The 25,693-nt window shown below is 35.0% G+C and overlaps 1 protein-coding gene across 2 annotated transcripts in view; it reads left to right on the plus strand.

The window, feature by feature from the left end:
• The window catches only part of ARID2 (AT-rich interaction domain 2), a 91,479-nt gene that overhangs the window by 34,620 nt on the left and 31,166 nt on the right, over positions 1-25,693 (plus strand). For both annotated transcript variants that reach the window (XM_030263778.4, XM_072922429.1), the window contains 3 exons: positions 18,147-18,280; positions 19,017-19,235; positions 22,165-22,232. In XM_030263778.4, coding sequence (XP_030119638.4) covers positions 18,147-18,280; positions 19,017-19,235; positions 22,165-22,232 — 421 coding nt within the window. The remainder of the gene's footprint in view (positions 1-18,146; positions 18,281-19,016; positions 19,236-22,164; positions 22,233-25,693) is intronic.

A 25,693-nucleotide genomic window follows, 5' to 3' on the forward strand; every position in this document is an offset into this window, starting at 1 on the left:
CGCAGGTCAGACTTATTATATCCTGGGTGACTTTAGTTTTCATTTGGTACAAAACCATTGCATTGTCAAGAATATGTCTGTGTTTCAGTGTCACATCTGCTATTTTAAAATGTCATGTTACTGTTCATATGAAGAAGTGCTATAAGTTCTAGTTTTGACTGCACAGCACTGTTTTCAGCACATAAAATTGGAGTCTTTGAAATAACGCTTGTACCCAGCATATCATACCATCATATCATATCATGTCATCATATCACTAAGGATTTTCAGTACTGCTTGAAAACTAGTAACAAACTTCCTATCATTGATACTGATGTGATGAGGGGGAACAGTAGAATTTTCTAGATAAGTTATCTGTCATGCTTAATTTGAAGATACTTTTTAGATAATTGAAAGTAAAATAACACACTTATGTGGGAAAGAGTTGCACAAATCAGCTCAAGTAATCTAATGGATCGCTGGTAGTGAAAAACAATGAGCTCCATCTTCTTTCTGTGCATAGCTATGAACTCCCAACACTTATTTTTTCACCTGCCTTGGCATTTTTTTTATACTACCCCACCTCTTGCCCCCTGAGATTTGATGTTTATTAATCAAATTTGATATGTGGAAGAAAACAGTCAAAGAAAGAAAGAAAAGGCAGGGTATTGCTGGAGTTTTCAGTGAGTGGGGTTGATTGGAGAATAGTTGTCATGTTAGAGCCTTTACAAAGTAGTATACCAGTAGTAGGATGGTGCAGCACATCTGAGAGTGAGAGTGAAAGATGGCAATGGTGTGTTAGGCTGGACAGTCTGGGAAGTGTAACTTACTGTAACAGGAGCTGCTCTTCTGGGACAGTGATGTAACTTCTGGCTCTTACAGTCATATCCTCCTCTGTGCCAGCTTCAGTGCCCTTCTGACCCCAAACTCAGATGCGTCAGTCAGTATACATGGAAGAAATCTCCGTATATGCACATTTCCATGTCATTCTGCTCATGTTTACACACCTGTGCAATTGTTTTCTGTTGTGTGGAAAGAGCTTGGCACAGGGTCAGATGGACGCCAGAGGGAGCGGTAATGCTTTGCCAGGGGAAAGTATCAGTATAGCAGCTGCAGTTAGATCTGCTTCGTTTACTATCAGCCACATTTGTCAGACTTAGCAGGTTAAAAAAAAATAAGTGAGGGGAGGAAGAAATGTTGGTCTTCCATACAGATTTGTGCACACTGGGTTTTTACTTATGCTTGAGCCCCAAAGATTTATCAAGACCCTTTTAACACTGAAAAGCTAATTAAGTAAATCTTTGCTTGCTGATTGTTTAATCAAATAACTTGGCAATGTTTGTAATGAATTATTTGTTTCAAACTATGATTGTGGGCATTCTGAGTTTTTCTAAGTGTAGTACATGCAAACTTTAACAACTGTTGATGTCTTAAATACCTTTTCATAAGGGAAAATACTGCATTTCTGGCTATCAGTAATAAATGGTATCTCTGTATCAAAAATAAAACAATGGGGTTTATTTGGATTTTTTTTAGGACTAGTTAATAAATTCAGTCAGAGCTTTATTTTAACTCTGTCTGCTAATTTGTGTGATGGATATAGTTTCCTAGTCTGTGTTAGGGTTCTGTTTTGGTTTTAATTAAAGAAGCCAATCTATGTATGGGATATATCTTAAAATAGTGAAACGTTAGAAAACCTGATTAAAGGTTTTCATGCAATTATGGGAAAGCCTAAAGTCTAAATCCTTTACTTGAATCCAAATAAAGTATTTTTAGAGTAGTTTAAAGATGATGCGTAACTTAATTGACTTTTATTCAAATACTGTTTAGATTTCTGCCATCTCTCAGTTGTCTCTTTGCTGCTTGTTTTGTAATAAAGCCGTTAATGTGATCCTTATAAAGCCCCAAGAAATGAGGGTCAATGGGAATGAATACATGGCTACCATTTTTTTAAAGCATCATCCGCTCCGTGAATCTTTTATTGTGGCTATGGCAATTAAAAAGGAAAACAGAGTAGCTAAAACCAAAATCAACCGAAACTCTTCATCCCTCAGCAACAACAAAAGCCAGTGTAAGCATGCCTTACAGTGTGACACTGTAAGTGTTATTTGACAAAGTTAGGGATGAAATCTAAATTGCAATGTAATGGTGCTTATGTCTTCCTACTCATCCTTCTCTTGCCAGTGCCATAGTCCAGGGCAAATTATGCTATAGGTTGCTGATGCAACTCTTTGTATAGATTTGCAGACACAGTAAGGTGGAAAATAAAAGCTCCTACCCTGCCCCCTCCTGAATTTATCGATACAGAAGAGGTCTGTGCTGAATTAGCTCATATTTTGCCTCCACATCTGTGTAGTTTAATTACTGTGTGGGCAGAGTGGCTGATTGGATGAACGTTGTGCCTCTGCAGCAGGAGTACAGACATCCCCTGCGGGGCTGTGGCACCTCCTGTTTGGAAAAACCTCTGGATTAAGGAGGGGACTTTGTAAGAAACTACAGCTGTATCTATTGTTTCCTGACTCCATAGGATAAAACTGTAGTAGAAATTTTAAGTGATGGAGCTGGAGAAGGCAAGCTGCCTGCACTCTCTCTGCAGTTCATATTTCATAAGTTAATTTTATGCTTGTGCAGATAACTTTTAAAGTTATCTGAACTAATATATACTAAGTAGTAGTATACTTAATAGTCCACAAGGTCGCATAAGAAATGTGTGGTATAACTCTTGTAATCTGCATAAACCCAAACTATGTCACCTGCAGAGTGTTGGAATGAGTACTGGTAGGACCTGTTCTGAGCCAATAGTGGAGGCTATTGGTTTTGGCAGCCACTAAGTAATAGAAATCATCTGGCTCAAGCTGTTACTGTTATGAGGTATTATGTTACATTTGTCCCACTTTCCAAATGGTGATGTCAGATGTGCATATAAGTAAGCTCTCGAGCCATCTAACTATTTTCAGGTAAAATTGTGTGTGCTTCCTTAAATACACAGCTAAAAGCGCCAGTGATTCATGAGCTGATCCAGGGGTACATCAGATGCCTTTCTTTGAGAGCAGCCACATTTGTCAGCAGGGAGGGGCAAGCAGCTGGGTGGTGATGGCTTCAGTTGTCTGATTTTTATCTGCAGCTACAAGTCTGTCAGCACCTTAGGTTAGTTTGCTCCGTCTAAGGATAAAACTCAGGTCAGTATCTGACAAATGGACTTTCGTGTGTTTAAGTGCAGTGTGCCTACCACTGTAACACACCTTGACGCCTGCTAAAAATCATGGTTTAAAACCATACTTAAGAAAGGGCTAATATGGTTGTAGTGTAGACAAGTCTGAAGTTGTTGGATTTCTAATTCCATGGATTTCTAGGGATAGTGGTCTGGTAATAAATAGAAGTTTGATGCTTTGCAGAAATGTGGATGATGCCGAAATTACATTTTCAGTTTACTTTCATGATGGGGACTGAATTCTATGGCATGCTTGTAATTAAAATTTTTTAAGGAATTCAGGTTGTTCCTTATCTTTTTGTTTGTGAAAGGGCTAATTAGTTAGCCATAGTCCCTTGTTACTAGATTAGCCACAGGCTATTAGTCACAGGCTTTTTTTTATCCTACCCAGTGTGAGGTCAGACAAATTCTAAGCACTCTTGTAATTGCTTTTAACTGTATGTTACAATAGCATACTATATTTTACATGTTTTTTTCTATTCTAGTCAAAAGTATAGGTATTCCTTGTGCTTCCTTTTGACATGATTTTTCCACATAAAATTAAAGTTGTTTCATTGATGTCTTAATAAAATAACAACTGAAATTTGCCTTTCTGATATTCACTGATTCTTTTTTAATGGATATTATTATTTCATAATATTACATCATTTTGATGTATACATAGCTAAAAATAAAACAACTGCCATTTTAGGGCTCTTCATGTACTGTTTCATTCTGCTCATGCTCATCCCATAGGCAGTAACAGTACAGGGATGATGGTGTCACTGCTGTAACAGGATTTTTTGTTGCATCATGAAATTACTGAAGTTGTATTTTATCATTTCCTAATTTTGGTCAGCAGTTGCGACCTGAAATGATATGATATCTTTTCGTTGTCTTTACACTTCAAACTTTTCAGTTATTTTACTTAAAAAACATCTCAAGGATAATACAAGCTTGTAATCATAGACAGGAAGCTGAAGGAAGGTTTCCAACCATCTTTTTGCCCTCCTCCCACCTTTTCTGGGGCAGGAGATTTGATTAAAATTACTTGGAGTAATTGTAAACTTCAATTTTTGCCATCAATCTTTTTAGTAGCTTTCCAAACTTGAAAAGATTTGGAAGTTCATTTGATAAGACATTTTTATAATGTAGATTTATGTCCAATAAGCTACTCCAGTTGAGCAGTATCTAGCTCTTTTAGGCCCTGTGTATATTACTTCATATCATTGTCCTCTTTTTACAGATGCCACTTTAAAGCAGAATCACCTATACAAAATTGATTGTCCTGTGGCAAAGGATGGTTTTGATACTGCTGCTGGTTTATTGTTTTTATTTTCTTTTCCGTCTCTTCGCAGTTCTTAATGTTTAGAGAGGAGTCATTAACAGAGCTGGGGAAGGAAGCCAGGAATATAGTGCTCACCTTCACCTGATTATTCTGTTATTCCGTTATAGTAACTTCAAGCAGCTGGGAGGAAAATTAGCAGGTTTTTTCTCCAGCCTCCTCTACATCATCTGTTACAATTTATAATCTTCCTCTGTTTCCTTTGAAAGTAAATGTCATTTCATTTCTCCTTCACCTCCTCTTAATCTGTATCATACGCAAAGTTCTGTCTGTGCATTCTGACAGGGTCAGCTACTGCAGGCACATTGCAGCCGACCATACAGCCAGTGTATGGTCTCCCTTTTCTGCCACTGTGCATGCTGCCGGCAGCTTCTTCCCAAAGCCTTCCTTGTCCTCTTCTCTTTGGCTGGCATATGTTTTATACTCATTTAGGATCTGATTTGCTAAATTTTTAAAGTTTATTTTCTAACTTTGGGAAATTTGATTTGTTTTCTGGATATTCTTTCCCCCTTTATAAGCCTAGTGTATTAAAGGGACAGTATAGAGTTTTCTCAGTCTCCACTTTACCTCCTAAATCAGTGTCCACCTTCCACAATATCTCCCTGGCTTTTACAGTCTTAAACCCCTTTCTTCAATTGTTTTCATCTTTTCAGATTCTTTTTATGTCTTCCTATAGTATTACAAAATACTTGTGAGATTATGTTGCTAGAATGCAGCTTGATTGATAGACTGAACACACAGTTCTAAAGGTACTTTTATTTTCTTTTTAAAAGCAATCTCTTTTTTAGTGGCCACAGTATGTTGTTTTGAAGTCATGCATGTGTTATAAAAACTAGCTGCCCAGAAACGTAGTTAGTTGGTTGTCTATCTTGCGTAAGTTTATTGTAATTTATCTGGTATGCCCCTGCTCCCAGGAGCTTAAAACATCTAAAAATATTTAATTATGCTTTCCATATCTTTCCCAAAGGAAGCCACCCAGAAGAAATCTTTGGTTACTTCGGGCATGAGTTAGAGCCTCTGGTCCATTAAAAAAACCCCAAACAACAAACTAAACAACACCCTCCAAACTGCCAGAAAAGCTCAGCTGTATATTTGGTGGTGAAGACAGAGGGCAACTTGCACAAGTGATGCAAAATCTGGATATGGGCTCTATTCCATATTCACATTGGTCAAGCGCACACAGCTTGTGTAAGACATGGATTTCAGGCTGTTAGGAGAAATTACTGTTAAACTACTTTGGGATCTGACATCAGCATTTCAGTGTGTCCTGGATTACCATCATCAGCTGTCAGGTACTGGTCCCTCTACAGCCTGCTAACTTGAGGAATCTTGTAAATACATTGTTGGTGGCAGCGCAACATCAGTCCGTTTATTTCAAGTGTTAGATAACTTCATAAAACAGCTGCGAACAATGTAAAACTTAACTGTCCACTGATCATTTTAAGGTAGTGCATAAAGAAGGTATTTTATGTGGTTTGTTCCTTGTGTCACAGTCTTTCCAGGGGATTGGATGTTGTCACTGGCTTAATGCTTTCTATGCTACTTAAGGATTTACTCTTTTCCCCATCTGTTGCCGAGCATGCCTGTTACATGTGAGCAGAAAATACTGAAGATTTGTTTTTAGTTTCGTGTTTGAAATCTATTTCTGAGAAGGTTTACTCTTTTTGTAGAAATGAACTCTGCCTCTTGGTTGATTTCACTAGTCTGAAGAAGAATCTTCAAAATGTGTCCAGAGTTTATGTGATGCTGAGGTAGCCTGGTTTCAGAATATTGAGTACTTAAAGAAAGGGATTAGCACCATATGTTGGTCTCATCTGGAAACTTAAGTAAAGTGTCTTTTTTTTGTGGAACTACACTGTTTTGAGTTTATGGCTAGGTTTTCAAAAATCTGTTTGTTTTAATGAGATATTAGACACTGTAGAAGTCTAAAGGAAGCCTCAAGGAAATGTAGCAAATCCAGTCATTATATGCTGTAATAATGCAGAATCATAGACTGCTTTGAGTTTAAAGGCCATATAGTCCATGGCACACACACCCTACACACATACCCACTTGCCATGGTCAGGGACATCTTTTACTGTATCAAGTTGCTCAAAGCCAACCTGCAGGTAGGCTTAAGAACTATTCAAATTTATGTAGAGTGTAGAAGGCTCTGAGGTAAGAAAGAATAACATCTGGATAATCATGTAGGAAAATATTTGTTTACGTGCCCATATATTGCTTAATACAGATGCCATGTGTCTTTATTGCTTTCTGTAATGAACTTTCTTCAGTCTTAGAAGTCCCTAACCTGTGTCTCTTGAAAAAGTACGCAGAATGTTTATTGCAGGGCATTTATCTTGCCAGAAGTTATTTCCATTCAAAATACTAGAAATACAATAAGCCTTACTGGGTTTATGCAGTATTTGAAAAGGCTGGTTAATCCACAGTGGAGGATCAGGTTTTATCTCCCCTAAACCCCAGACCACCAGCAGGGACTATACATACTCCAGGCATTTTCTGATACTTAACACCTGAACACAGTTGATACTGAGGTGTTCTTTTTTAGCCTTCCTATAAAAGAATAATTTCTCATCCAATATGCTCAACACATTTTTAGTATCTGTATCTATTTTATATAAGATTAGAGTTTGAGTGGTTTTATTATGTACTTCACAACAGCCTTCTCATTGAGTAATTTGTTAGATTTGTAAGTTGTTAACAGTTGGTTTATTTTTTTCATTCTAATACTCCAAAATTCTCTTCCTTCTGCCTTTAAAGCAATTTGCAATGATTATCTTCAGTGACGGAGATGAATATTTTCCAACAGGAAATCTGATCTTTGGGCTTTATCTATATTCATCATGCCTATTTGTTGTCTTTCTTTTATTTTTGTATATGTTCTAATGGCTTTACATTACAGTTACAAAAAAAAAAACAAAAATAAAATGCTTATAAATTCTTCATGATTATTGTGTCAGTTATTCTAAAATGTTTTCTGAAGGAGTGACACTTCATCTGTCATTCTGCTTTCCTCATGCTTTATCAGAATTAATGTTAAGCTAGAGGCCATCTGTGTAGCATTCAGTGATTCTCTTGCTGTATCTATATTAGTGAATTAAGTGTGTCTGAGGCTAATTGACATAACATGGCTCACGTCCATAGTCCTAGGTCCAAAAGAGGGTAGTATCCAAAGTTACTTCTGGGAATGGTCCCCTTACCAAGGATGGCTCTCTGAATGGTGCCTTCAGATTGCTTGAAAGAATGGTAATTGACCTGGACAGAAGTTGTTTTGGGTGCCTCTTTAGCAGTTTAGTGGTGCAGGCAGTTCATTTCCATGCACAGGAATGCTCACAGCACTGTTGATTTTACCGGTATAGATGTGTAGCCTGTACAACTTTAGACAGCTAAATCAATATGTTACCTCTTTATCATCATTTCTAAATTTGCACTTGGCTGCATTCTCAGAATGCACTAGGATACTTTAAACCATATAACTGCATATTGTTAGGTGATCAAAAAATGTAAAATTAGTCATTATTATAATTATTATTTTACTTTCCTTGTGGGTAGGTTTGTATTTATTTGAAACATATTTTTAGGTTGATTGTTTTTATGAAGGTCCAATTTTTTAGGTTGATTGTTTTTATGAAGGTCCAATTGCATTCATTTTTACGGACTGATTTCTGGAAAGATTTTTGAGACAAAGTAGTTGCTCCCAAGGTGGCTTTTTCCTCTCCATTTGGACCTTAAAGAATTTCTATTCCTAGTGTGCAGAATCCCAGCAGTATCCTCTTATTCTGATTTTTTTTAATTACTTTTTTTTTTTCATGAATATTTAATCCCTGGTAGAGTGTTCAGCAATTAATTAATGTTTGTATTTTGTTTGATTTACCACATAAATAAAGACATATAAACAAGTACATGTACTTCGATTATGTGGTCAGAGTGTGGAATACAGTTTGGCAGAGAAATTGTAACTAAATTTATTTGCAGGAAAAGACTGGTTTGTGATGAAGGCAGAAAAGTGCAACTGTTAAAGTTGCCAAATCTGTGCAGAAAGTAATGGTGAAGTTACAGATAGCTATGTGAAGTGAAGAAATGGCATGGCTGTAAGTTTTTAGTAAATGCTTGTAGACTCAATAAGTTTAAGAAATAGATTATAAGCATTAGGCATCAGTAAATTCTATAGTTTTATTCTGTGTTTTATATTTCTGGGGTTTTCTTAGTAACTGTTGAATAACACTGAAATAAGTATTGTGAAAATGTTTACCATGGTGGCTAGAGCAATTGCCAAAATCTAGAATCTGTTTTCATGAGATTTAAATCTACAATTATTGTACTCATGTATAATATCCTTCTAATTACCAGGCTTGCTATGGAACCTATTGGCCCTTCTTGTCAAATCACTGCCAGAATGCAGTAAAGAGTATGGATTAATAATAGGGCAGGGGGAAAGGGCCATTTTCCAATAATTAAGATAGTACTTTGACTGTGTATAGTCTGGACTTGCACACCTCATTCTAGAAACAACTGACATGTTTTTTGTCAGTGGTGTTTGATTAATATCTATAAGCAGCATTTCTGTTGGCAGATTTATAGTGAAATACACAAATATTTAGTGTTACAAATCTTTAATATTTTCGATTATTTTTAAAAATTAAATATTTTTAATATTTTAAAATAGGAGGTGTTACAGATTTTATAAAAATTTTAATGATTTTTTAGTTCAAAGAGTATTTTTTCTTATTACTGCAGATTGAAAAGTGTGTAATCCTAAATTTCAAAAATGTGCAAGATAATATTTTTGGTTGAAAAGTAGTATTCAAGTCTTTGCAGATGAGCCAGATTCCAGTTTAGCAAAGTGTTTTGAGTAAGTGTGTAATTTTAATTGTAAGCATGTGATTATGTTCATGTTATAAGCATGTTATTTTGTTCATGTGTTGTGGTATTTTGCCAGATTATGCCTTTGTAGGATAAATTTATTCTGCATAGACAAGGTAAGTGGCTATTACCATCTGTGATAATATAGTGAGCTGTGTTATTTATAATGGTTTGACAGAAAGTCAAAGAACTGCGAATTCTTGATGGGATAAATTCTCAGGGCATTATTGTTGTGAAAATAACTTCAGTGTAATGCTTAGCAGGCACAAAATTAAAGAATTTACTCCTTGCATACAAAATCCCTTAGTCAAGTTTCTCTGAAAACAGTAATGAAGTCCCTGAAAGCCTGAAAGTAAAAAGTTCTTGCAAAAGAATACTAGCTCTCTCTATTTGCATATTTGATAATGGAACTCTGAAACCAAAAGAAAACAGGGAATCACTTTCTTAATCATATGTACTACAAGGCCCGCTTACATACTGAATTTGGAAAAAACACCTAGAACAGAATTGCCACAGAAATTTTCTGTTTGGTGAGAACAGGTCTTCAGATTGTGCTCTGATAGAATTTTATGTTGCTCTAACAAGTCAAAGTTTCTTTCTCCACTTTCTTTTGTGCTACCTGAATACACATAAAAAGTACTTCTCCAATTTAAATTTCATAATAATTAAATAATAAGAGAAGTAATGGTCAAGTGAAGCCATGCTTGTTTATAACATGTGTAGTTTTTTCACAGAGTAAATATTTGTAGGATACTTATACAGGTTAGTTTAACACCTATTCATGTTCACCGTTACGAAAGTTACACAACTTCATACGTGATACATGTTGAATGTGTACTTGTGTATTTGCATTAAAATGTCTTCATATTTGTAGTTGCTTGACTCAGGAAATACTTTCAGAACATATCGTCATTAATCTCTGGTGTTGAAAGTCTATAAGGTGTTGAATGTGCTTTTGCTTGATTCTAATCTTGGGAGTATCTAATAGATTTTTAGCTTTGGTATTTGACAAAGTATAAGCCACTATTTCTTAATGGAAGCCCCCATCTTTTAAACATGCTGTAAGTTACCATGTTGTGTAGGAATGATAACTTTGTTCTGGTATTTTGTTTAAAGGATGTGTTTTGTATGTATATATATTTAAAATATTTTCATGTTAAACACACTTACTAGATAAATACATCTGTTGGCAAAATACCACCCAGTCCTAGGATATATGTTTGTGAAGGAATCCACATAAACAAATTATTTTATTTTAGTATTTACCTCGATACTTCACTTAGTGACCTAAAAAGTGTTCACTGAGTTTTAGCACGTTTTAGCATTCTGTGCAGACTCTTGATTTATAAGACATGCTATTTATAACTAATGCTATGTCGGAAGCTGTATTTAGTTGAAAATTTTATTATTACTTTCACAGTACGTATTTCACAACACGGTGTAGAGACATTAATTTGTATTGCTGCCAGCTTTGCAGTGGATACATGAATACTTGAAATTGTTACACTGACTTTCCTGATGTGTTGGTATTTGGGATTTTGATGATGGTCTCAAATAAGGTGACTGGGTTTGGGCAGTAGTATGTTATCACTGTGCTATGGGCACACCACACAATGCTTAGTTAAAATTTCCTGTGTGCGCCTACAGGCGTTCTGAACTTGTGGTACCATCTGTATTAGTGCATGTTTGCCATTCAGATACTCTTGTGTTCAGGCACTGTGGAGAAATCTAGATAGTTCTGTAGATCATTTCTCAAAATAGATTAACTTCGGGGTTTCTCAAGAATTTGTGAAAATGTGATGGAGATAATAACAAATCTAGAGGGTTCTGATGTTTTGCTTGAAGAACTAAACCCAGACTGCAATTATACTTGAGATTGATGAGCTGTCATCCTAGATGGAAACAGAGTGACTGTAGTATTACTAAGAGGAATACGTCTGGGAATTGCCTTTGTTGAAAAGATAAAGATTGGAGAATTAATACTGTTATTAATTGTATAGCTCAGATATTCCTGGATGTGAAGCCCAGTGGGTCTGATGAAGCAGTCACTAAAGCAGTAAGAGGTGATGCTGTATTTAAATTGTTTTTGGGAAGCAGTGAGAATTCAGTAGAAGAGTTACTCCTATAAAAGAAGTTTGGACCACAGCTGTGGATCACAAGTAGATTGCATTTAAATAAAATTGAAAAATAAATTAAGACAAGCTTATATAGCAGTGTATTTATCTAGAATCTGTTGGAGTTGCTGGTAGTGCAGTTTCTTCAGAGACTCTTCAGCCACCTCAATATTTTGAAACTGCTCTCCAGCATAAGTGCTTTAGTTGGCTGATAATATATCTTCTATTATTTCCCATCTAAGCTGGAGTATTATGAGTATGAAAATATGAAGTAGGATCTTAATTTCTTTCCTCTTTGGTGTTCCTATAGATACTAACAAGGTATTTTTGTTGACTTGAATGATTTTTTTTATCTTTGAAGCATTGAATCTTCTTCTTGTAATGTCTGACAAAGTGAAGCTTGGATGCTCATAACTTTTACACTTCTTCCAACGAAGATTAACAAAGATTGCCTTAGAAAAGACTCAGAACTTCATGAAGGCATGTATTTGGGTTTCCTCTGTTTGCAACGGTTTCTTGGCAGGATAAGAATTTTATAACCAAATTCCAACAAAATTGGACTGTCTATCATGTAGACTTGTGTTAAAAAATGTGGCACTAAAGTGTAACATATTTAAATTCCATTTAAATGCAATTATAGTTTGTATGTGATTATGTATAACAGGCTTGGGCTGTTTAATCTGCACAAGGCCTTGCGAGTTCACACACAAATCTCTTGAAGTGTGACAGGATCTGTCAGGATTGAGGCTGGATGTTAGAACCCCTGGTACGGGGTGTATGATCTGATGGGCCCACATGGGACCTCGTTCCAAACAGGCCGACGCAGTATCCTGCATGCACGTTGTGGGACACTCCACCAGGTGTTTGAAAAGCACAGCTAGTGGAGTTTCCTATTTGTCTGGCGTGCTGGCCGAGTACAGCATTAAGAGTCTTGATTTTTCAGCCTGTCCTATTAGGTGGTCACAATAAAGCAGAAATCAAACAAATAATGCTGAGAATCACGTGTGCAGTGTTTCACTGGAAGCCTAATATGAGGTAGTCTGTTTCTGAGGTAGACAAGGTGAAGATGGAAAATGCAAGTGTTTTTGAAGGATTCAGCTGCAAGCATCAGTTCTGATGATAATTGGTTTTAACTGTTGAACTGGAATTTGTGGTGCCTTCAGGGCCAGGGAAAAAAAAAAAAAACAACCTGAAAAGATTGCTGATGACACTGGCAAAACACTCAGACATGAAATCAAATTTGAGGCAGTTTGTTGGTGTACACTAAAAGTTAGAGCAGAGCCTTGTAGCAGGTTGTTGTGTTTGCCATTTTCAGAAACTACTCTAGGATAATTCTTGGGACAGGAATTTAGTAAGTGAACATATATGAGATGAGTAAATAAGTGGTACATTACTTGAGGCAGCTGCAGCAGCAGCTTTGTTAAGTTCTAAGCAGGATTTTCATTGCAGTGTGTGGCACCAGTATCCACTGTGTGTTCCAGCAGCAGCAGAGTAGTAGAGTCAAGCTTAAATGCTTTGACCCTGCTGAGAAACAGCCTTCTATGGGATTAAAATACTGCCTACTATTAGGCTTTATAACTGGATTGGATTTTCAAGTAACTGTATCAGGCATAGATTCAAGCTATAGCACTGCAATGGATTTTCTAATAAAGATGGTATATTTTTGAAAAGGTTGCAGCTTTTGATTGGCACCCCAAGTTTGTGAGTTGTCATGAGTTCCTTAGTCCTTTTGAGTTTAGAGCAAGAGTCATGTCAAATTAGGGGCAAAGAGAGACTATATGCAGGAATTCTCACTTAAAGTAATACAAATAGTGTGAAATCCTTATTACAGTCAGGATTTTGTCTCATGATTATCTAGGATGTTGTCTATTTTGCATCATAATGGAAGGTGTTAAGGCAGACTTGAAATGGTGCAAGGTCATGTTGTCAGTTTCCCACTAGTAATGCTGTTAGAAATACAGTTTCAAGAAACGTGAGGTGGAGAGCTATGGTAGAAATGGTACCTGCTTGCTCTTCAGCTGAATAAAAAGGTGAGGAGGGAACTGATAGTTGGATTGTGATAGTTCATGTCTGCATATCATGTTTTGCCAGACATTGGCTTAATATATTTTTTGGCACATTTATTGTGTCCTGGTAAAGGGAGACAAAATATACAAATGAGCCAGATGTTTCATACTGTTACATGAACCAGTGTCTGGTATACTGTAAGCCCATTCAGGGCTACTGTTTGTAGTAAATTATACACGTCCCTAGATGTACCTAGTGTAGGCTTCTTTTTATTAGCATTTTTTCCCAAGTATCTGAAAACAAGCCTAAAAATCACTGGGCTGAATAAAAACCTGTATTGTTGCTAAATAAGTATTTTTCACGGACAAAAACACTACTCATCTTCCTAGAACTTTTTTCTCACAACTTGAATGGAACAAAGTGACTTATTGCTGTCAGAGGAACAGAATGTGTAATATGAATTTGATTTTCAAAGCAATATGATCTTCTGATTTCCAAATCAAGAGATCCTGAAAGTAACTGAGTTTTCAGAAAACATTGAAATCACTTGCCCTTCCAAAAGTAGTCGGTCTGCACATGTCTGTCTCTGGTTGCCCATGTATTTTCCTATTTTTCAATACTTGGCATATCCTGTTGTTCTAGCTATTCACCAGAGCTGTGTATGTGTTTTGTTGTTTTTGGGGAGTGGTGGTAGTGTTGGTTTGGGGTGTGTAGCTTTTTCAAAATTTATTTATTGTTCCATTTATTTCTTTATTTAATTTAAGTTAAACGTCTCTGAACAGAGGAGTGATCGAAGCTGAAAGGCCAAGAGTGGCTGTAAATGGGTTTCATTGCATTTCAGTTTCTTGAATATTTTGGTTCATGTGTCCAATAGGTAACACCCGTTCAGAGTGCCACACTAACAGTGTGGAGCATCTTTCCACATGTGTACAGAAGGCAATTTTCCTTATTACTCCATCTCCATAAAGGCTTCAACGTAGTACTTAAGTGGGCTTTTTAAAGACTTTTTAAAAACTTTTTTATCCCATATACATTGTTTCATTAGTAATTCAATTCTGGTATTTCATTTAGTTAATTGCTTTGCTTCTTTTTTTAATATAACTTGCTGCATCTTTCTTTGTCGGAACATAATTGTTCAGTTGTATTGAAACTAAAAGAGAAGTTTAAAAGATTGTTATTGCTGAGGTGTACTACCTGTGATTTTGTGAAATTAAGGAAGCATTTTGAATTCCTGAAAACCTTTTTCTCTGACCAAAGTATACCTTTCTAGCCTATAACTACAGATAGATCCAAATTGTTTTGAAACATGAAATTAGCTGTTGCAACTGATTATAACACATGAGCATTTGTACAATTGTTCTTCATTAATAGAAAAGCTCTATTTATTATTTTTAAATTTCTTGTATATTTAGAGCAAGACGTGTTTATGCTAAACAGTTTTGCTGTTTGCATAGTAGCTGTATGCCATACCATTGAGATTAGAATTTATGACTAGTAAAGCTTATGTACAGCTAATTTACAAAGCTTTTTCTCTACACTGAAATTCCAGGCCATGCATTCTCTCTGCAGGAAACAAAAGGAACGTTTGGAGGATTGAGGTCTGTACAGCTGTCTGTAAACAGTTGGTACTTCTGTTTCGTAAAGGAATCATACTGAAGAGTCTATTACAGTCTGGTTATTGTAGTTGAAATTTAGTATTACAGTGCTGTTAACACGCAATGGATTTACAAATAGTGCAGCATTCTCCTTGAATACTAGGAGTATCTTAAAGAGAATAAAGTGTTTGCGTTAGAGGCGGGGAACATATTTCTGTTATTTGGTTTGAGGTTTGGGTTTTTCTTGGGTTGGATGGAAGGCAGGGTTTAGCATTTGTAACTGATGCTTTGAGATTATTGAGGGCTTTATTTTGTTTAGTTTTCAGCTTTTCGTTATCAATCTTGATAGTTTGGGGTGAGGTAAGAAAGGAGGATTCTTCTTTGAAGAGGTGGAACCTTGGTAAATTGAATAACAACGTAAAGAGCTCACAATTTAGTAAAGTGACATCAGTCCTTGCATTGGCGTAGGGAAAAATTAGATCATTGCTTAAAAGTAATTTGAATCCTGGTTTCTTGTGAAATGCTTAATAAGACATTTGTGAGAACTTTGTGACTCTTGTCAACACTGAACAAATGATGACCATTTTAGTTTGCAAAGGTCTTTTAATATATACCTAAATTTTCTTCATAGAGGGAAGAAAGGAAGTAAATTCTTGAACTTTGAGATTTTCTGTGTTCAGTGGAACTGTTTTAACACATTTCAATAAAGTAGATGTTAACAGAAGAGAACATCTAGGATATTGATATTGTTGAGCTTGCATGAGACATGGCTTTAATAAAAAGCATAAGGTTAAGTATATATCTTCCATATAACACTATGGAACAGCATGAATTATTTTATGATACATGCAGCATTTTTTTAATGCTTAGAGTAGCTGTTCAGTCTTGGTAGAATGGACAAGTCCAGAATAATTGGCAGGTTGTATTTTAGTACCGTATGTGTTTCTGTATAAGGATTTTTACTTCATTTTATTCAATGTTTCTATGAAATTTTATTTCAATAATGAAACTGTTTTAAGCTCAAGCTTTGACTCAGACCAGCAAATGCAAGGAAATTAGCTCTAGCCCCAGCAATTATTAGACAAGCTAGAGCAGTGTAGCTTGTCTAAGTACCATTTCTGCCAGTGTAGAAATGGTACATGTGGCATCCTTGGCTATGTACACCTGCTGTTTTCCCCTGCACCCGATCTAGTGTTCATCTGACCCCTGCTCAGTTTGAAAAATGACTGGAAAGCCAATGTAGAATCCTCCTACTTTTCTGAATGAGCTCTCTGAAGAGTAAATGATTGGACAGAAAAAGAGAAGGTCAGGCTGTCTTTGAACTGCTTTTTTTGGTCTTGACCATAAATGCACAGGCTCTGTTAATTAAAATTTATTAGATTACAGATTTGATTCATCTGGATGTAAGATGTAAGCTAAAGGAAAGAAGTGGGATAAAAAGGTAAGGAAATGTAGGGGAAGAGAAAACCTAGGATTTAGATTTTTGAACAGTATTGAGCTGTGGCTTTAAAACCTTAAAATTTTAGAAGGTTTTACTTTCTGTGCAGATACTCAGTTGAAGCTTAGCTCAGATAACTGAGTATTTTTAGTTTAAAGATAAAAGCAACCATATTTAAGTGTAATTTTTAGTATTTTGAAAACCCTAAAAGCAAATGACTATGCAGGAAGATTTTTGCTGACTCCTTAACTGACTCAAGGGTTTACGTAATAAGAAGGGCTATGGCAGTGGTTCATGTAACAATAGCATATGTAGTACTTGGAATATCCTGAACTCTAGTCAGAAATGAATGGTATTTGCAGGTGATACAGTACAGCATGATTTGCCTTATTAGCTCTGAGATCTTTAATTTCTTCTGAAATGTGCCCTTTTCTTAAGAAAAAAAATGTTTTCTAACATGTTAAAGGTATGGTTATGTCATTGATGCCTCACTTCATAAAATAATTACTAATTTAATGAATGTGAACTATTCCTCAGAGGTCAGTGGGAATACTGTTTCCTTAAAATCTTTCTGATTTATGATGAGTTAATTATTCAGTGTCTACTGACAACAATTATACAAAAGCTTACTCATATAGTAAATATTTTAGCATTACAAAGAGAAATATAAATGTTTTAAATTACTTTCTGATTTTACAGTATTTTTATTATAATTTAATTGACCTGGTATCATAATTTTTCAGCACAATTAAAATCTGTACATTTAGGCAGCTTTGATCTTGACTTAATTTTATGAAGGGTTTTCAACTAAATATCACTGTGAATTTAAGGCTACAGTGGATATTTTAAATTGACTTTATGTACTGGAGTGTAGATAGTTCTGAAAGTTACATTTTTAATGCTAAATTAACTGTCATTGAGGTAATTAATTTGCCAAGCTGCTTGACTGTTTACTTTTTTGTATATAACTTCTGTGATTAAAGTCTATTTTTTTTACAGTATATCAGCTTTTTTTTTTTTTTTTTTTTTTTTTCTTAAGGGGTTCAAAGGGATTTCCAGGGTTTTCAAAGGGATTGCAGCTATGGCTCTCAAATTCTGATCCTGAATTGTCCCTGGTATCCCTGAATTCTCTTATTTTTGTGTAGGAGTTAGGACCCAGTCTACAGTTTCTCTTATTCTTGTGTAGTTGTTCGGACCCAATGTGCAGTTTCTCTTTAAGCAAGGCAAAAAGAAATAAGTGTTTTTCTGGATTTGACTTTGCTATATGTATTGGTAATGAGCACAGAGTCGTTTTTATGGTGCTTTCACCTGCAGACTTTTTTTGAATAGCAAAAGATGATTTGAGAAAAACAGGCTTAGTCACAAGGGGGAGCAATGTGTTGCAATTTATCTACATATCATTTTTGAAAAATGTGAAAAATTTGGTATCTAAAGCAGTAATTACACATATTTACATTTTCTCTGTCACCTGTTGTCAGTCTGACTCAGGTTTTGTTTTTTAGCACTTTGATTATTGTTTCCAGTACATCTCTGTATTTCTAGATTGCTTCCTTTGGCAGTTCTGCTTTTGGAATAAAAGATTAAGCTGCACTAAAACCACTTTTTTAATTTTCAGTTATCTAGAAAAGTATGAAAAAGTCCATCATTTTGGGGAGGAGGATGATGAGGTACAACCAGGCAATCCAAAGCCACAACTTCCTATTGGTGCAATTCCAACTTCCTATAACTACCAGCAACACAGCGTGTCAGGTAAATTCTAGCGATATCTCCTTCATGTGTGTGGATACATTTTTTTTTTTTGGACAGGTTACAGAAATAGTGCGTAGATTTATTTGGAATATTACTAAAACCGTCAAAACACTCAAATGATTAGTTTTATACATTCAAAAACCTTTCCACTGTGAACCAGAACAAAACAAATATTAAAATCCATAAGGTATTTCTCTTTACAAGTATTATCCTTGCTGATTAGTAGAGCTGTGTAGTTACTTGTCTTGCAAAAAATTACCTTGAAAATTTGTGGTGTGTTTCTTTCAATCGGTAATTTCTCCACAGAGTCAAATACCTGAATTGAGCCTACAATTAGTTAAGCTTTAAATCAGAAGCTGGTGGGCTTTGTGGAATGGATGTGTAATTTGTTGTGTAGAAATTGACTTCAAATTGTATTATAATCCCATTCCAATTTAATTAAAGCTTGTGTTTTGTGAGCTATTTTTTGGGAGAATGTGATGCATTGTTGCGTTCTGGAGGTGGCAAGGGAATTGATATGTAACTAGAAAGGTACACAGCAGAGTGGAATGGGTTCCACATTTTGGCCAGACAAAAAAATACACTGAATACTGTAAAAACTTGTTAAAATGGCAATAATTTATAAACAAACTTTTCCAAAATTCTTAGTTACAGTAATATTGCTTAATGAATAGTTTCAAGATTAACGACTGTAGCTGTGAAAATGTTGTTGATTGTGTTTTTTTTTTTAATTTAGATTATCTTCGTCAAAGCTATGGGCTGTCTATGGACTTAAACTCACCAAATGACTATAATAAGTTGGTGCTTTCACTGTTATCTGGACTCCCAAATGAAGTGGACTTTGCAATTAATGTGTGTACTCTTCTTTCAAATGAAAGCAAGCATGTTATGCAGCTTGAAAAAGACCCTAAAATCATCACTTTACTGCTTGCAAATGCTGGGGTGTTTGATGACAGTAAGTATATAACAACATTTTTGCAACAGGACGTGTACATACCTGTATTGTCATCTTTCACAATTCATGATAATTAAAATGTTAATAATTTACTTCCCAGTAGTATATCTAGTTTTTCTCTTTACCTTGTCCACAATTTCAGGTTTTATCAGATGTTACCTTTTAATTTAGGTAATCTTAAAAATTTATTTAACAGGTTAGTGAAATGTAAGAATTAGTTTTTGATGGTGAAGTTCAATTGTTCAGGATGCTAAGTTTACAGCATTGGATTTCCATCTGCTTCTAGTGTATTACTGTTTCCTTTTGAATTGTAGTACCGTGCTGTCTTTCCATAATCCTTTTTTAATGCCAAGGCAGATTTAAAGTTTAAGAAAAGGTAGTCTGAAAACAATGACTTGCTAACATTTTTGTCCTGATACTTCATTATACATTTAAGTGCAGTGAAATTCAGGTTATAAAATTCAAGGGAGAAAAGTCTTAATCTGATTTTCAGAATGACTTAATATGTTAGTACATAAATTTCAAATGAGAATTGATTCCATCAAAATACTAAAGTATGTCAAATAAATCATTGAGATTTTTTTTCCATATGAAAAAAATGCCGCCATGCCTAATTATTCCTTGTTAATGACATTCTGTCAAGAGAGGAGCAAAACATAAGTTAACCTAAACCATTTTAAAATCATAACAGCATAGCTTTTATCTTGGGGTGGTGAGGAGGAAGTATTTACCGGGTTTATGTGCTGAGTTGTTTGGGGCTTTTGTTTGGTTTTTATGTTTTGGTTTCCTTTGTTGCTTTTGTTTGGGGGGTTTGGGTTTGGTTTTTGTTTGGTTGTGGTTGGTTGGTTTGTTTTGTTGGGTTTTTTGGTTTTGTGGGGTTTTTTGGTTGGTTGGTCGGTTGTTGGTTGGTTTTTTTTGTACTGAAATTCAGAAATTACCTCCAGAAAAAATTACTCAAATGAGCCTTTTCAGCCAAGCATAATTAAGTTTGATTATATAGATGATCATATCTGTTTGAGTAGAAAGTTATTTTGCATGTGTAAGCACAAACATAGTATGGTATGTCAAAGATCCTGTTTTAAAATTCTGGGGAAGAACCAGTGTTAGCCATTGTGTATGGTTTAGTTGGGTTTTTTTTAATAATTGGCATTTTTACATAATGATTTGGAGCTTTCCCCTTCTCCCCACAGTATTGCATTAGTGTCCTCCAGCTTCTCTCTTGCTTTTTCTACAAATTTTCTGAATAGTTTGTACATTTTTCAGTGTGTCATTGAAAGGAAAGGTCATTTAGTGTTTGCATCTAGTCCAGGCACAAGAACTTTCAAAGGAAAATATTTGAAAGGAAGCTAAAGGGAAACTCAGGCCTCCATATAATTCCAGAATGCTTGCTCTCTAGATTTTTGAGGTTATCATCACTCCCCTGTTCTTTTGATTAAACTTCTGTTGATTTAGGAATTTGCAAATAATTTATTTGAGTTTTATATTGCTATTTAAGGATTTTTTTTGGATGCTGTAGGAGTAGACAATGTTTTCTGGAGGTCTTGACTTGAAAAACAGGTTTATTCCATAGCTTGTCTGTTTAGTGTTTTTTGAAAAATATCTGAGGTAAAGCTGAGAGGAGTGACGAGCATGTAATGGACTCACTGTTTTCATTCCCTGGGAAAAACTTCATTTTTATATTACATGATTATGTTTTCTTCTGGATAAATCCAGGGAAATATCCTAGCAGGAGGACTAATTGGGGCAAAGGGGGGAAAGAAACAGCAGGGGTATGTTTACTTATTTTTGAAGCATGAAACTTCAATTTGAGATACTTACATGGTTTTATGGTATAAATAATAAAGGTAAATCTGCCAGGTTTCATGATGAAATAAATGAGTTCTCTAGTTAGTAAATTCAGGCATTATGAAAATACTACCACAATAATTTCAGGTGGCAATAAAAAATAGCTGATTAACTGGATTTAATACAGATTTTAGATTATTCTTGTCTGTAATTAAGGTTTTATAATTGTTATTATTTATAGTGTTTTTAGGTAAAATATGTCATCAGCTTCCCTCCTGTCCCCTCCTAAACTTCAAGATGACAGTTGGATTGCAGGTCATGGGGCAGCCCCAGGGGTTTGGGGCTCATATAGTATATTCCGCTTGGAGAGCTGCTTGGTTTGGATTCTGTGAATTGAAAGCTGATGTGGTCTTGGAATTGAGATTTGTAGCATTTTCTACAATATAAGAAAATGTGACCCAAAATGTTTAACTTCAATGTGTTATTAGTTCATTACAGAGCTATTGCAAGACAGAGTTTATTTTTAGATTGACTCAACATTTGAATCAGATTGACTGAGTTTTAGCTACTTTCAAGGAGTGATGATTACAGAAGCTGTGGTAGTGGCTCAATTAAACATCCCAGAATATCTATTACTGGTCTTGGTTAAATATTGAGTTTGAATTGAGTGCTGTCAAAGTCTTACTACTTTACTACTGTTACGTTTCCTTTCCTAGTGTTTTTTAGGAAACATAAGTGGGAATTTGTTTAATTATTACAGTAGTGTTTGTGCTTACACAGCGTACATGGAAGACAGTTCTTGATGTGAGGGTGAAAACAGAGCAGTCATCTTATTGGAAAAGAGCTCTGGAGAAGTTTCCCCTGGAAAAGTTTTTCTCCTGGAAAAGTTTGTTTTTTTTTTCAGGATTCACAATCTAGCCCTTTTCTTACAAACTCCTTACTCTGAATTTACACTGTAAAACAGCAATAAGTGTTAATTAAATGACAACAGACATTTCAGCTGGTTTGTGCAGTGACATTTCTTAAGATCAAAAGGAAACACTGGAAGAGTCTATAGTGTTCTTGAATCTTTATTTAGTTTATGGATTAATAAATAATGTTAATTAAAAAAAATTTTACTAAATTATGCTTTTTGTGCTTAAAGCTTTAGGATCATTTTCTGCTGTATTTGGAGACGAGTGGAAGGAGAAAACTGATAGAGATTTTGTTAAGGTAATTAAAAAATTACTAAAATAATTTTGTACTGCATATGGTGGGTATCAAATCCTTGAAAAAGATTGAAAATTCTAAGATATCCTAGCAAATGTACTTAAAATTACTGTCAACTTAATTCCTTTGATTTAAATATAATTGGACACTATGTCTCAGTTATCTTAAAATGTTGGGATAACTAGGAAGAAGTGTATTAAGAAAAAAATTGGTATAAGGAAATGAACAAAGGTTGCTGTGTTTCCTTTTATAAGGAAACTAATATATGTGTGAAGAAAAGGAATGTTGGGCAATGTATTTACCAAGAGGCAATAATGCTGTGTTGGGTTTAGTTTTGTACTGTGATCATCAGTAAAGAAACATTCTTAATAAGAAAAATTAAGATCGCTGCATACAAAGCTATGAGAAATACTTCAACAGATTAGCAATGTTGCTGGTTTGTTTCAGTTAAAACTATTTTTGCATAAGGCATTTTTAATCTTTCCACTAGAGGGCATGAGCTACTGTACAAGCAGTGAAATGAAGTAAAAATAGAACTAAAGTTTCTTTGTACAAATGGTTATTTATTCTAGATGAACTTTTTTAGGTGAACAAGAGCATGCATTATAGCTGAAAGAGATTTGATATTTCAGCATATTTACTATGATACGTGATTTCTTTTAATTGAATTACAAGTGGTGATTTATGTGGCTAAAATAGAAGAAAGCTAGATGAAAATATATTTGGATACCTTAAGCTTTTTATTAAATAAAAATGTGATGCCATAATCTTCTGAGTTCCTCATAAAGCCAGATTTCTGCTCAATTCCGTATTTGTTTTATATACTGAAATATCTTGCCAGTATTACAGAACAATATTTGTTGGGAGCTTTCTCCATTTATCTTTTGTTTTGTTTTTATGTACTCAGTTTGGGAACAAGCTGGACCATAATAGTTTTAGTTAATTGATAAGTATTGTTGAAATACCAGTGTAAAGATTCCCTAATCAAAATTTCCTAAGTAAACTTAAAACCAAGAAGGCTAAGTTGTCATATTTGTGAGTATATGGACTTGAAAACATGAATGTGCTTGAAAATATGAATGTGATACAAATGTGCCAAACTTAAGTGTAAAAATTAATGTTTCATAACCTTCAAAATTTCCCTTTTCCACTGAAAATTATGTCCAGAAGTACTGTAGGTTGTGAGTTGGTTCCTTGGTTTGTTTGTTTGTTTGGGGCTTTTTTTAAGCACTTAGCACTTCTGTGTTGACTTCCCACTAAGCTGTCACAGACTGTTGCTGATCTAGAGCAGCAACAAGCACCATGTCTAGATCTGTAAACATCTGAAATTATACAGTATTCTAATTTATTACATATTCATTACTTATATAAATTTAAGTAATTGTCATAAGGCCAGGTGGTTCTTATAAATGTTTTAACAAAGTTTTAAGTAGAACCACTGTAACTGCAATAAGGTTTACTAATAAAAAACTTGGATGCTCTCCAAGATCTATTTTTGGACATTACAACATATATAGTAGCATTCTGTAGTGAAATACTGCTGACAGCATGGCAGAAATACTCAGAAAACATGTGAAAATCTTAACATCAGATGGTAAAGTATCTCTAATGCCAGGAGTTCAGATTTTTCTGAGCATCTCACTGCAAGCATTTGTTTGACCTTACTACTGGAAGTAATTTATTTTGTATTGCAGCTGTGGCTGTGTCAAAACAGAAGTTGGGGGAAGCATGGGAGCTTCCTGACGTAGGAGAGAGATATTTGGTTGTCAGCACAGAGGCCGTGTGTCTGGTTTTAGTGTTTGTTCTTGGGTTTTTTAAATGTGTTTGTGCAGTTATAAGGAAAAAGAATGGCTAGTAAGTAAGTTACTCCATTCACCATTCAAATGATCCTTTTTTTTGTTTGTTTGTTTGTTTGTTCATCTTGGTGCTAGTTGTGTCCTTCAGTGTCACTGCTCTGTCAGTTGAAGGTGAAGATGAAAAGCAGTGTGTTTCTTTATACTAAACTTCAAGGGAATAAATTACCTTTCTTTCCTTTTTTCTTTCCTCCCCCCCCCCCCCCCCCCCAGTCCTTACTGCATTATATAAGACTGTTGGAAAAACTTATATTTTTCATTATCTTACCTGCAACAGGACATACTTTCTGAGGTTTTACAGAACTAACTTCTAAACTGAAACAAATGTTTTTACTAGTCAGTGAATCTGTTCCATTAATTGTCCAAATTGGAGTATTATTTAAGTTGAACCTGCTGTTATCTCTTACAGTTATGCTAATTTGTCCTGTTCCCACTCTAGATTTTTCCTTGTGCTCCCAAAAAGCTTAAATGTCTAGTTAGTTGGGATGACTGTGTGTCCTTATTTAAGGATTGGAACAACTGGCATTTAGCCAGTTGTCTTGCATCTCTCCTTGTTTGTTTTGTTGTCCCCATCCCCAAGCTCTGATGGCATCCTGCTGAGATGTTTTCTCCTCTACTATGGAAACTTTCCCATTCTTGACTCTTTCACTTAGCTTTGAATATCCTCATGTTATCAAGGTTCACTTGTGAGTATAGTTCACTTGCAAGAGTGATTGGTTCATATAGTATGTTTATAATCTGATTGATTTAGCTGTTTTTCCAGATATTTCTTTTATGTCTCCAACAGCTGCTCAGTGTCTGATGTGTAGTGTATGAAAAATTGCATTGCATTTCTTCATGCACCGTTCATCTCTGTTTACTTCAGTCAAATGATCTGCTTTTCACGTTCTTGGACTACTTGAGCCTTCCTCTAGCTGTAGCGTTCCAAAATCCACATACATGCAGTTCTTGTGCCTTACATACTTCTCTGATTTTCTTCTTTATTTTGTAATTTTTTAAAATTTGGTTGCCTAACTCCTCTTTTCTATAAATTTAATTTTTTTTCATTTACTGTGCATTTATCCTCTGAATCTTTTTTAGATAGTGTGCAAAGAGAGGTCCATATGCACTTAAATACCTGAAATATTTTTCAAACATCACTTTTCTTGTCTCCCAGAGTAATCTGTCAAGCTGACTTGACTCTAGTTGCTCTCATATTTTTCTTGAACAATAAGTCATCATACCATTGGTAAATTTTGTTTTGTGGACTCAAATCTCCATTGCTTTTATGGACAGTCATTTGGTTGATCTTATTTGCAGTGAATTCTGTATAATCCTTTGCATTTTTTCCCAAAGGAACTTGGGTACAGTTAGTGATCAGTAGTGATCAGACTGTGAATGTGACTCAAGTTCTTTACCTTTGTCCATTATCTCCTAGCATCTAGACGTCATGAATCCCCATTTGCTTGCTTCCAGGTTTTAGCTTTGTTTCTATTAGCAGTCCATGATTTAAAAATACAAATATATATATATATATATATATAAAATAACTAGTGATCTTGTTTATTTCTATTAATACGTAGTATTAGATTGCAGCTATCCTTCGTAGTAGGGAATAAATAACTGCTGGGG

The sequence above is a fragment of the Taeniopygia guttata genome, chromosome 1A (assembly GCF_048771995.1).
Source record: "Taeniopygia guttata chromosome 1A, bTaeGut7.mat, whole genome shotgun sequence".
Classification (NCBI taxonomy): domain Eukaryota; kingdom Metazoa; phylum Chordata; class Aves; order Passeriformes; family Estrildidae; genus Taeniopygia; species Taeniopygia guttata.